The sequence below is a fragment of the Aquila chrysaetos genome, chromosome 16, assembly GCF_900496995.4.
Source record: "Aquila chrysaetos chrysaetos chromosome 16, bAquChr1.4, whole genome shotgun sequence".
NCBI classification, from domain to species: Eukaryota; Metazoa; Chordata; class Aves; order Accipitriformes; family Accipitridae; genus Aquila; species Aquila chrysaetos.
The window spans coordinates 30590791-30602753 of record NC_044019.1 but is presented as its reverse complement, the minus strand read 5'-3'; the positions used below and the strand labels follow the sequence as shown (position 1 = coordinate 30602753).

General features: G+C 50.3%; 2 protein-coding genes across 2 annotated transcripts; one reads left to right on the top strand and one right to left on the bottom strand.

The window, feature by feature from the left end:
• Window positions 1–314: 314 nt before the first annotated feature.
• Window positions 315–6011, top strand: LOC115351628 (E3 ubiquitin-protein ligase ZNF598-like; the record flags this gene model as incomplete). Its single annotated transcript, XM_041129046.1, has 4 exons — window positions 315–697; window positions 781–915; window positions 4879–4968; window positions 5837–6011. Coding segments are annotated over 4 exons (771 nt in total), but the record flags the coding sequence as incomplete, so codon positions are not given.
• A 1108-nt stretch (window positions 6012–7119) lies between these two features.
• LOC115351627 lies at window positions 7120–11425 on the bottom strand. The gene is made up of 6 exons (XM_030038546.2): window positions 11345–11425; window positions 11189–11284; window positions 10925–11045; window positions 10050–10500; window positions 8681–8796; window positions 7120–7160 (listed from the first exon to the last, which is right to left on the bottom strand). The coding sequence occupies exons 1-6, from the start codon at window positions 11423–11425 to the stop codon at window positions 7138–7140; spliced, it is 888 nt and encodes a 295-aa protein (XP_029894406.1). The 3' UTR covers window positions 7120–7137.
• Between the last annotated feature and the right edge of the window lie 538 nt (window positions 11426–11963).

The window sequence follows — 11963 nt, the reverse complement described above, 5'->3', positions numbered from 1 at the left end:
TGTATAACTTTTCTTGGAAATCTAATGAATATGTATCGATAAGTCTTAATATAAGGTGTATTGTTTTGAAGACAGGTGTGCGTGGTTCGTGAGAGGACTCGCCCGCGCACCCGGCCGTCAATAAAGAAGTGTCTGCTTATCTACACTAAATTGGTGTTGATAAGTTCTTCATTCCGAGCTTTTTGGTAACAACGGCGCGGCCCCCCCCCGCCCGGCTCGGCGCGGCCCCCCCCCCGCTGCCGCTCCGTGCGTCCGACACGGACCCCGCCGTCCTCCTCGGGGTTTTCCCCGGGACCCGCCGGGCGATTGCGCAGCCCCGCCACGGGGCCCGCGCCCCCCCCCCTCGGCCGACGTGCTCCCAGCCCCCCCCCCCCCCGGCCTCGGCACGGGCGGCCCCCACCTCCACCGGGCCACCCCCGCCTGGGACGTTCGCGGTCCGAGGGGCGCCCGGCCCCGCTCACCTTCTCCCGAGGGGCAGCCGCAGCCCGGCCACTGCTCCGCTCCTGCCTGGGCTCCCACCGGCCCCTCCCCCGGCAGCCCCCCCCCTTTCCAGGGAGGGGCCGTCGCCATCAGCCTCACTGCCCGCACCTGGGGCTCCTCCAGTCCCGGCCCGCAGCTGTGGTACCGAAATCCGGAATAAAACTCCTGAGCACCCATGGGAAGTTAAGAAGCAGGCGCTTCGTTTATGGAATGAAAGGTGTCAAGAGTCATCTTATTTTGAAGAGTTGTTAACTGGGGTAAAAATACAGATTTTAATACCCATCTTATTTTCGTTCTAAGACTTGGCAATTGCCAGGTATCTTCTTTTCGATTTACCCAGGCCCACCATCGAGGCCACAAGGGAGATTTCTTCCAGAGAGAGGATAGAGTTATTAAGTCTAAAGTCCATTATTTGCTTTTGTCCTTCGTGAAAAGGTGAGTGGATCACGTATCATCACTATTCACCCAAACAGTTAACCCTAAACTTTTCACCTGTCCTTTAATACAGTCAATTCCAAGCTAATTTTTTTCCATTATTAAGAGGGGACCCAGGATCATTTAAAATGTTACTATACTTTCTACAAATACATCCCCCATCTTAGAGCTTTAGCTACTAGAGAAAGTCTTTGGATTTGGGGGTCAGAGGAGTGGCAAGTATAAACTTTCATACCGTTCTGTTCAGGATGTGTGATTTTTCTCCGTTTGTCTAAACCGATCTAAATTTCCATAGATGGTCCTGACTCTGGGTGGATCTAACGAGGATCCTGGAACTCCAGTAAATTCTAAACATCGTTTTAGATTTTAAATAGGATCCCAAGCTCCTTTTTGCACTTGTCTCTACGGTTTTGGCAACTGACAGCCCCAAGGGGTGTTTGTACAAGTTGCTCCCTGAGGGCGATAAATTAATTCTTTTGTCCGTGAGGTGGATGGTTTGGTAATGTTATTATTCAAAATGCTATAATTCCTTCTTTCAAGTTGAAAAAAATAATTGCCTTTTAAATCCATCCAGTTTAATTTGCTAAAATGATTCTCATCGTTCTACGTCTTTTCTCAAGTTTTGGTTAAATTCAATGTCAGTATTCTCCACGGAACTAGATTTTCATCTGACTTTGGAATCGGAAGGCAGGCTGTTATCGAGGTTAAATTTTGTGTCTTTACAAAACTTTGAATCAATTACAAAACTAGATTTTATTTTTTTTAATCAAAATTACAAGAACGGTGAATATCAAGATTAATAGCTCAGACAATAATTGTTTCATTTTGTTTACCTTATGTTTAGAACCCCTCGAAAAAAATACTTAAACCCTGTAACACACAAAAAGATGACTGCCCTTGGCAATACTCCTAATAGCAACCCCAATATTATAAACTTTACACAGTTGTTTTCCCAAATAGATAAGGTGAAACTTACTTGGAGGTTTTCAGTTTCAAAGGGCCAGTTTCTTTAGACTTCCAATTTCCTGTTGGTGCTTTCTTTATTCTTGAATAATGAAGCCAAGGTTCTTCTCCCAGACCTTTACTGCTGTAAGTGTTGTTAAAATGACTCGATATGGTCCTTGCCGCTTCTCAGCGATTTTATATATATTCCATCTCCGGGTCGGAAGGGATGCGCTGCTACGTCCAATTCTAAGGGTCCAGCTGCGGAGACATACTGACGAAGTTCTTGAAAAGAATTGCTTAAAGAAATCATAACACCTTTTAAAAACATATCTCCAAAGGCACTCCAGGTACTCAGAACATAGGACTCTTGATACGGTCTTTCATATAACATTGCATAATGACTTAAATTTTCTTTCTCTTCTGGCTATACTCTGATTCTTAATAGAGCCGTCGGTAAGGCTTTAACCCACGTGAGTGAGGTTTCCTGACAAATTTTACTCAACTGTTGCTTAAGGGTATAGTTCATTCATTCTTCCCCCCCGCCCCCCGCCGCTTGCTTGTGGTCCATATGGGGTGTGATAGTCTCAATCTATAGATAGTACTTTGCTCAACTTGTCTCATAATCTTTGCTATAAAGTGAGGGCCATTGTCAGGTGACATTCTTACGGGCACCCCATATTTTGGTATTATCTCTTTGAGCAAGACTTTGACTACTTCTCTCGCTTTGTTGGTACGACAAGGGAAGGCCTCGGGCCACCCAGTGAAGATATCAGCTAAAACTAGGATATATCCTTCTTTTCAAGGCAATTCTATAAAATCAATTTGCTAATATTCCCCTAAAAAATTTCCTTATTTAATAATTCCAAAGATAATCTTATTACTGATTTGGGGATCGTTTTATACGTACATTTCACATCCGCTTATAACCGTTTAAACAATCTTTGTCATGTTTTACCTTCTGTTCCCCAATATACTTTGTTATGTTCAGCTCGGGCAATTTCTCTTATTATTGTGGGCGGGACTGTTATTTGACCTGTCGGTGTTACAGCCTGTCCTGTTTCATTTTGTTAGCCTGCAATCTAACAATTAATTCTTCATCTCTTTCGTTCTAATTTCGAGTTTCTTTAGGCAATTTTATACTTTTCTCTGGAACTAGTGCTAGGATGCCTTTTTCTGCAGCCTCTTTAGCAGCTTTATCGGCCAGTCGGTTACCTGCGTTAGGAACAGTCTTACCCAACTGATGTGCTTTACAGTGCATTATCGTGGCTGCTGTTGGTTTTTGAACGGTTTCTAACAATTTCAGTATCTGTTCTGCATGCTGAATGGCGGCTCCTTGTGCAGATAAGAGTCCTCTTTCTCTCCGTTATCGCTCCATGTGCACGTACTACTCCGAAAGCATACTTTGAGTCTGTCCAAATGTTGACTCGCTTTCCTTGACTTAGTTCCAGAGCTCGAGTGAGAGCTATCAATTCAGCCTTTTGGGCAGATATCATCGAAGGCAAAGTTTGCAACGCAATTACCTCCTCGGTAGTTATTGTCTATCTCGATAAACGTTTTCCTTCACAGATGAAACAGCTTCCGTCGGTATATAGTTCCCAATCTGTTACTTCTAGTGGCACATCTCAGAGATCCGGTCGGCAGGAGTAAACTCTTTCGATTGTCTGCAAGCAGTCGCGTTCCAGTTCTCCTTTAACTCGATCGGTTGTTGAAAACGCAACAGGGTTAACGGTGGTACGAGTTTTTAAGCAAACGTCATCTTGTTCCGGCAGCACCACTTGGTATTTCAGCATTCTGCTAGGGGATAACCAAGGCCCCCCTTTCTGTTTTAGCGCAACAGTTATCATATGGGAAACACACAGTAATCCTTTGTCCTCAGGTGAACTTACGAGCTTCCTGGATCAGTAGCACAGTTGCAGCGACGGCTCTCCGACGACCAGAGCATCCCAGACTCACGTGATCTCATCGCTTCGAGAAGTAGGCCACAGCTCGCCCACTTGGCCCTAAATATTGGGCCGGGATACCCAGAGCTATACCTCTTCTTTCACGAGTAAAAAGTTCAAATGTCTTTGTGAGATCTGGCAGGCCTAGGGCTGGCACCCCCGTTACAGCCTGTTTCGATTCTTTGAAAGCGGCTTTCTCGGCATCAGTCCAATCCATTGCTTGAGGTTTTGAGCTGCTCGTATAAAGGTCGGACCAGCAAGGCGCAATTGATAATCTACAGGTGACACCACTCAACCATTCCCGGAAATGCTCGTCATTAATTTTTTTTGGTCTTAGGTTCGGGGAGACGACAGATTGCCTCTTTTCTCTCAGCTCCTAATTGTTTCTGTCCTTTTAGGATTTTAAAACTCAAATAAGTGTCTTCTTTCTGGGTTCTTTGGCTTTTTTCTTTTGACACTCGATATCCACCGATTCCCAAAAAGTTCAAAAAGTTAATAGTTAACTTTGTGCATTGTTCTTCCACCTCAGCTACAATTAACAGATCATCCCTCTATTTCAACAAGATTTCTTGATTATTTTCTTTCTTCCAAATCTCTCATTCTTGTGCCAATGGATTTCCAAAAATGGTAAGACTATTCTTAAAGCCTTGAGGCAAGACTGTCCACGTATAGTGTGTTTTTTCTCCCAGTCTCAGGCTTTTCCCATTCAAAAGCAAAAAGCTCTTGACTATTGGGATCCAAGGGAATACAGAAAAAGGCATCTTTTCAGCCTAACGCTGTGAACCATTCTTGTTTCTCTGTCAGGGTTGTTAACAAAGTATAAGGATTTGCTACTACCGGATGAATACCTTGTACTATTTGATTTATTGCTCTGAGGTCTTGAACTAATCTATAATCTTTTTCGTTAGCCTTTCAACAGGCAAGGTCGGGGTGTTATATTTGGATTCACGTTCTATTAACAATTTACGTCTTAAAAATGTTTGTCTTATCAATACTAACCCTTTCCGACTTTCCGGTTTTAGGGGGTATTGTTGAATTCTTACCGGATTCGATCCTGGCTTTAAATCAGTTCTCACAGGTTCTGCTTTTTGGATTTACCGGGAACTTCCCAGTCCAGACGATTGGAATTACAGCGTTATACTTTGACCGGTATAATCTTCGGCTTTCGGTAACCATCCTGTAACAACAAAGCCACTGCTTCGATACGTTTAGTTTCTGGAATTAAAATTTTAACCTCTCCATTTTCTAATTTAATTTCTGCCTCTTAAGTTCTCCAATAGATCTCTCCTTAACAGGAGCTTAGGAGAATTTGGCACGTACAAAAACTGCTGAGTGACCCGTTGCTTTCCTAATTTCATTGTTCAAGATTTAAAGAAGGGTCTAGTTTCTCGTTCACTTGTTGCACCAACACCACCAATTTCTTCAAAACTTAACTCTCCCTCTAAGGTATCTAAAACTGAAAAGGTGACTCTAGTGTCAATTCAAATTCAATTTTCTGTTCTCCCAGTTTAGCTGCAACCAGAGGTTCTGCTGGGAGACTCCCCTCCGGTCCCCGTCAGATACGTTCACTTAAAAAGAACAAATCGACCTATGGCACTTTATTCCATTTACTCTCTCTCCTACAAAACAACAGTAATTGCGATATAGCATTATAACTCAAAGTTCTGTTTGTTTCCCATTTTTCCTCCAATTCACCCCAGTGTGCCAATAAACATCCCAACGGTGATGTTTTTGGTACCTTTTCATCAGCAGTTATATTTCCTGCGCTCTCATTCTTAAACAACTTCGCTAATGCCATGATACTTACATACATTCAAATACCAAACAATACCAAACAAATGCAAATGACAGTTGTCCCAAATAATACACAAAGTCCAACCCAGCAATAACTTTCGCTTATGACTTACGGGCGGACGCCTAGGCTTCCAATGCAAACGGGTACCCTCCGAGCCCCAACCCTGCGAAGCTTTCGCCACACCTCAGGGGCAGGCTTTCCAAAGAAATTCCAAAGAAGCGGCGCCTTACCTTTTTTCCAGGGAACGCTGCGAGGAGCTTTGCGAGTCGAGGGTGACGGTTCTCCCCGAGAATACCTCGGTGCCGGCCGGAGTTCGATCAACACTCGATCTCGTCCAGTCTCACTCGCAAGGTCCCATCTGGGTCGCCAAAACCGTTACCGAAATCCAGAATAAAACTCCTTAACGCCAACGTGAAGTTAAGAAGCAGGCACTTCGTTTATCGCAGCGCTGGGGACACGGGGGATCGCTCCTCCAGAGGCGCGTCCCACCTAGTATCAAAATCCGTCAGTTTTTACAGACTTTTTCTGTCAGGTCATTGTTACATAAGCTCTTTCCATAAAAATGCATACTGTGCTCGTTCTTAAATTTAACCTTTATAAGGATTGGTCCTTTGATTATGTAACCTTATCAATATTCTTATTTAAAAACAATCATTGGTCAGTTACACTTAGCTCTACTGACTGGAATCTTCGATACTCAAATCAAGATGGGAAGGGTAAGGGGGTCTCCAAGCAGCAAACTGGTGTCCATGACGGTTTCCTTAGTTTCTTGAAACAGAACATAGGAAAACCAGTAACTTCCTGGGGAGGGTTCTAGGGTTCGCTATTTCCAACTTTAACAATATTAAGGTTCCGATAGTCACACGTAACGCAGTTCCTAAAGTTTCTACGGCTACGTTTCAGACTTAATGTGAAAAATGATCACGTCCAAAACAGGATTCTAATTAAAGTTTACAATTTATTATATGAATAGAGGCAAGCAAATGGCGCTGGGTGCACCGGCAGCCTCTGCTCTACCAAGGCACACCCCGTCAGGTCTAATTGTGCAGGTTAAGTACAGGTTCTACATACATATTCACTAGATTCCTGAGAAATGTTATACATATTCATTAGTTTTTCCGGGAAACTATTAACATATGTAAATGTCCTTTACGCAGGCGCATTGAAGGTCTCTGGTGGTCTTCAGGAGTCCTCTGGTGGTCTTCCATAGTGTTCCTCACTTGTCCGCTATTTGACCCTCCTCAGGTGATTCTGCGCAGTATGGTCCTTTACATGTTTTGATACCTTAGTGCTTGATAGTGTTCTTATTATCTAAGTTCTCATTAGTGGTATAGCACCATAGGGTTAGTTTAAGCTAAATTATCTACAAGGATGGGAACAAAAGGCAGGAGTTCTTATCTTTTCCGGCCTTATCTATTCAAGCAAGGCCTCTACTTGTGTTTTCTTAACAAGAGCGTAAATTCATCGAACACTTAATTAAGTCTTGTGATCGCTCTTGGTTCCTTCTTGCTCATCATTCCTAAGTACCAGTCTCTGACAGGCTTAATCCTTGACAAACACCAGTCCTGGGTATGTAAAGTTACAGAGAGACAATCATTAAGCAATAAGCAGTTTGTTCTTTATATCAATCCCCCCCCCTTTTTCTTTAAACCTTTGCAACTATAGGATTCCGCTACTTCCGAGAGACCGTGTGAAGTATTTTTCGATCTCTACTTGATGTCTGATTTTATTTCGTTTCCAACTTTTGTAATTCCCTACTGTTATATGACTTTTGCAGGAAGCAAGAACTATATACATACTCTCCTACTTCCCTTAGGCCTACGGTTATACAAGATCAAGCAAAACGGTTAAAGATCACATATGCAGAGAGGGTCACATTTCACCATGCGGCCCTATCGTTGTTTTATATTGACACGAATCAGGTTAATATATTTCACACTTAACAATTCTATACGTTATGCTTCACAATTTTACTTCTTAATCAAACCTAAGTCTTCTACGTGATTAAATTTTGATTTCTTTACCAGAATATTTGCAACAGCTGGAGCCCAGCAGGAACAGGGGGGGCACGGCCCGACCCCCCAGCGCCTCACCTCCTCCTCCCCTGGGCTCCCTCACGGCCCCTCGCCCCGTGCAAATGGAGCGCAAACGCAGCCCGGAGGGCAACGGGGACGGACGGCCAGTGTTCATTCAGCCAGTCGCGCGCCTAATGAGTCCTGCCAGCGAGTCCGCTCCGGGGCTCGGGCCCGCCCCCCCCCCCCCCGACGCTCCCCCTGCCCCTGGGACACCTCTGATAGCATATGTCCATACATTCTGTATGGCACGTCTAAATATTTGGATGGTTTTAATGTTTTGTACCAGCCGTGGAAACTGGTTTGCTGCTAGGTGACTGTAAAAGTGAGATTTGGTAAATAATTATTAGAAATCTTACACTAACACGATGATTGAAACAGTAGACAAAAGTATAGCCAAGCAGTTAACTAGCAGAGGTAGGTACTCACAAGTTTTGCAGTTCTTTGCTCTTAGGACTAGATGTTCCCGTGCACTAGATGAGAACAATGCTGAAACTGACCACGTGCGATTGAAACTGCCTTAAGCTTCAAGATCAAAGAACAAGGACAAGAATAAAGACTTCAAGGACAGCCAGCAAGAACTTCAAATGGGCCGGTGGTCGCAAAAGCAGCCCTTCGTCTCAAACGGATCCTTCATTGCGCATGATTGGATGTAGGCAGTACTGTGATAATCGGTTGCCATCATTTTTATGTATATGTATACTAATCTGATTAATATGCAATTAGTTATTCTATAGAACCTGTGTGTGCTAAACCTGTGGCACGCACGCTAGGTGGAACTATCCCCCGTGCATCCAGCGCTGCAATGAAGAATGCCTGCTTTCTAAAACTCCAAAACGAGCCTTAGAGAGTTTCTTCGACCGGCTTTTCAGTATCAGAGGTACAAGGGAGGAAAGGAGGGAAGAAAAAAAAAAAAAAAAAAGGCAGCGGTGTGGGAAAGAGAGGGGGCCGGGCAGGGCCAGGGAGGGACCGGAACGCAGAAGAGGGGAGAGAGACAGGGCCCCAAGGCTCACCACAGCTCTTGTTCTTGGTGCTGCCAGGAGAATTTGCCAGTTCAGACGCTTCTTTCTGCTCCTCTCCCGCTCCCCTCCTCTGCTGTAACTCCGGCTGCACGGCTGTCCTCCTCCCCCTAGGAGAACACGTATCTCACAGGTCTTGCAAGACGAGGCTTCCTAGGCACAGAGCCTCGCTCGCTCGCACACTACGTGGCCGTACGGCACCGTCAGTGCTGCATACGGACCCTGCAGTGCACCTCGGCAGTCTGACCTGCTGCGGACTACGAGGAGGGATCCTTCCACACGTGGAGAGGCAGGCTCTCTCTTGCCTGCAGTGGGAGGCAGCTGCCGGCCGGCCGGCCTTCCATTTCTTCTTCTCTACCTTTCTCTGGCCTCTCCAGCTTCAGCCGCAGCAGCTCCTGCCCACAGCCGGTAAGTGCCTCGCCTGTCCGTTCGTGCTCCCGCGCCCGCGACGCGCGGAGAGGGAGGCCAGGCAGAGACAGCCCACGCAAGCCTGAGGCTGCTGCAGTCAACGGCATCCCCAAGGGAGGAAGAGACAACCATGCCCTCAGCGCAGCCTCTGCGAAAGAGAAGCATCGACTCATTACCGCAGATCGCCCCTGGCCAGAGCCCCTCCTTCTGCAGAGGCTTCTGGAGATGCACTGAGGGCCAGCTTGCTGCCCTCACGACAGGGCTCGGGGGCTGCCTGCGGCCACAGCACAGGCTTCAGGGGAGGGGCTGGAGCTGGGGGCAGCCACACGGCCCGAGCAGGGCCGGGGGAGCTCTGGCAACTCGGGGAGGCGCCTGCTGGCCGCGCCTGGGGAGTGCCCGCCTCCGTCCCCTCTTCCCTTCTACCGGCTCTCGGGGAACTCCCTGGCGCTGCCCTGGCCCGGCTCGCCTCCGGCGGACCGGGAGCCTGCCGCAGTGGCCGCTTCGCAGCTTCCCGTCCCGGCAGCCCCGGGTGGCCAGCGGGCAGGAGGCACCCCCCCGCCCTCGCCCTCGCCCCCGCCGGAGGGGATCGCTCGCCTCACCCGCCGTCCCGGCGCTCGCCCGCTGCCGCCGAGACCCGTGCCCTGCGCACCGCCACGCGGCTCCCGGGGACCACGCATGCGCTGGAGGGGCCGGAACCGGCGCGCGACCGCCGGGCTGCAGTACCGCGCTTTGGCCACAAGGTGGCAGCAGCGGAGGCGGCGGCGGCGCTGCTGCTGCGCACCTGTGCCATGCCGGCGCTGCAGTTCCCCGCTTCGGCCACGAGGCGGCAGCAGAAGCAGCGAGGGGACGGCAGGACGCGCGTGCCCAGGGGCAGCCCCGGTGCTGCGGTTCCGCGCTTTGTGCGCCCAGCGCCCACCGACACCGCGCGCCTGGGGCGGAAGCGGCGTTTCCTTACCGGGAGGAAGCAACGAGCGCGGCGGCACCTCCCGCCGGTGCCGCATTGCCGTTACCGTCGGACGGCACGTGCAGGACAGGGGCAGCCCCGCGCACTCGCAGCCTCCGAGCTGCAGTACGGAACATTGGTCGCAGGGCGGCAGCTGCGACGGCTTGGCGCGGCGCGCCAGCGCGCATGCGCGGCTCCCAGCTGCAGTACCGAACTTTGGTCAATAGGCGGCGGAAGAGAGCGCTGGCGAAACGTGCCGCCACCGCGCATGCGCGGCTCCCGAGCAGCTGCACGGCGTCGTGGTTGCCAGGCAACAGCAGGAGGGCGGCCGAAACGCGCCACCGCGCATGCGCGGCTCCCGAACGCCAGTACCGCGTTTTGGTTGCCAGGCAACAGCAGGAGCGCCGTAAAGCGCGCCGCCGCGCATGCGCAGTTGCTGAGACGCCGCGTCGCGCTGTGGTTGCTAGGCAACAGCGGCGAGTGCTGTAAAAGGCGAAACGCGCATGCGTGCCTCCCAGCTGCCGTACAGCATTTTGGTTACTAGGCAACAGCAGGAGCGCCGTAAAGCGCGCCACCACGCATGCGCGGTTGCCGAGACGCCGTGTCGTGCTAGGGTTGCTAGGCAACAGCGGCGAGCGTCGTAAAAGGCGCACCGCGCATGCGCGGCCACCGAGCTACCCTACAGCGTCCTGGTTGCCAGGCAACAGCAGGAGTGCCGTAAATCGCCACACCGCGCATGCGCCTTTGCGGAGACGCCGTGTCGCGCTATGGTTGCCAGGCAACCACGGCGAGCGCCGTAAAACGCGCTAACGCGCATGCGTGCGGCCCCTGCTGCCGTACATTTTCTGGTTGCCAGGCAACAATAGGAGCGCCGTAAACTGCCCCACCGCCCATGCGCATTTTTGGAGAGGTCGTGTCGCGCTTTGGTTGCCAGGCAACCGCGTCGAGCGCCGTAAAAGGCGCACTGCGCATGCGCGCCTCCCCAGCTGCCGTACAGCGTATTGCTTGCTAGGCAACAGCAGAAGCGCCGTAAGTTCGCCACCGCGCATGCGCGGTTGACGAGACGCCCTGTCGCGCTGTGGTTACTAGGCAACAGCGGCGAGCGCCGTTAAAACGCGCTCCGCGCATGCGTTTCTGCCGAGCTGCCGTACCGCGTTCTGATTGCCAGGCAACAGCAGGAGTGCCGTAAACCGCCCCACCGCGCATGTGCCCCTGCGGAGCGGCCGTGTCGCGATTTGGTTGCCAGGCTACAGTGGCAAGTGCCGTAAAACGCACTACCGCGCATGCGTGCCTCCCAGCTGCCGTACCGCGTTTCCGATGCCAGGCAACAGCAGGGGCCCACCACACACGCCACCGCGCATGCGCTGCTCTCGAATGCCAAGTCCCATCTTCGGTCACCGGGCAGCAGCATCCCCGTAAGGATACTCTTCTGAGCATCAGCTGGATGAGACATGACTCACAGCTCAGCCCAGCCCAGTAGAGACCAGCCACAGGCGGTAACTACTTACTGGGGGCACAGGGCTTACATTGCCCTGCCCTTTCCCCACTTGCAGCCCAGGCAGTCACCTTCATTGCCTCCGTTCCAAAAAGCACCCGAGTGGCTGGAGCGGTTACAGCAGTCAAGCACAAACAACAGACAATTCGGGCGGTCGCTTCTGTCCCTGCCCCCCCCCCCCCCCCCCTTATCTAGACAGGAGAAGCAGCACAGGGAACCTGCAAACAGCAGGAGGGCGGGGGGGGGTTGCCCTCGACCAAGCCCCAGGGACTGCTGTATCCGTCTGCGCATGGCATCAGGGTTGTGGGAGGGACAGCAGCCAGTCAACAGATGCTGGCGAGAGATTTTTAAAAAAAAATAACGCCTGGTTCAGGTGACAGCCTGAAGGCAGGCCACAAGAGACCCAAAGCTGCTTCGTGCCAGAGGGGCAG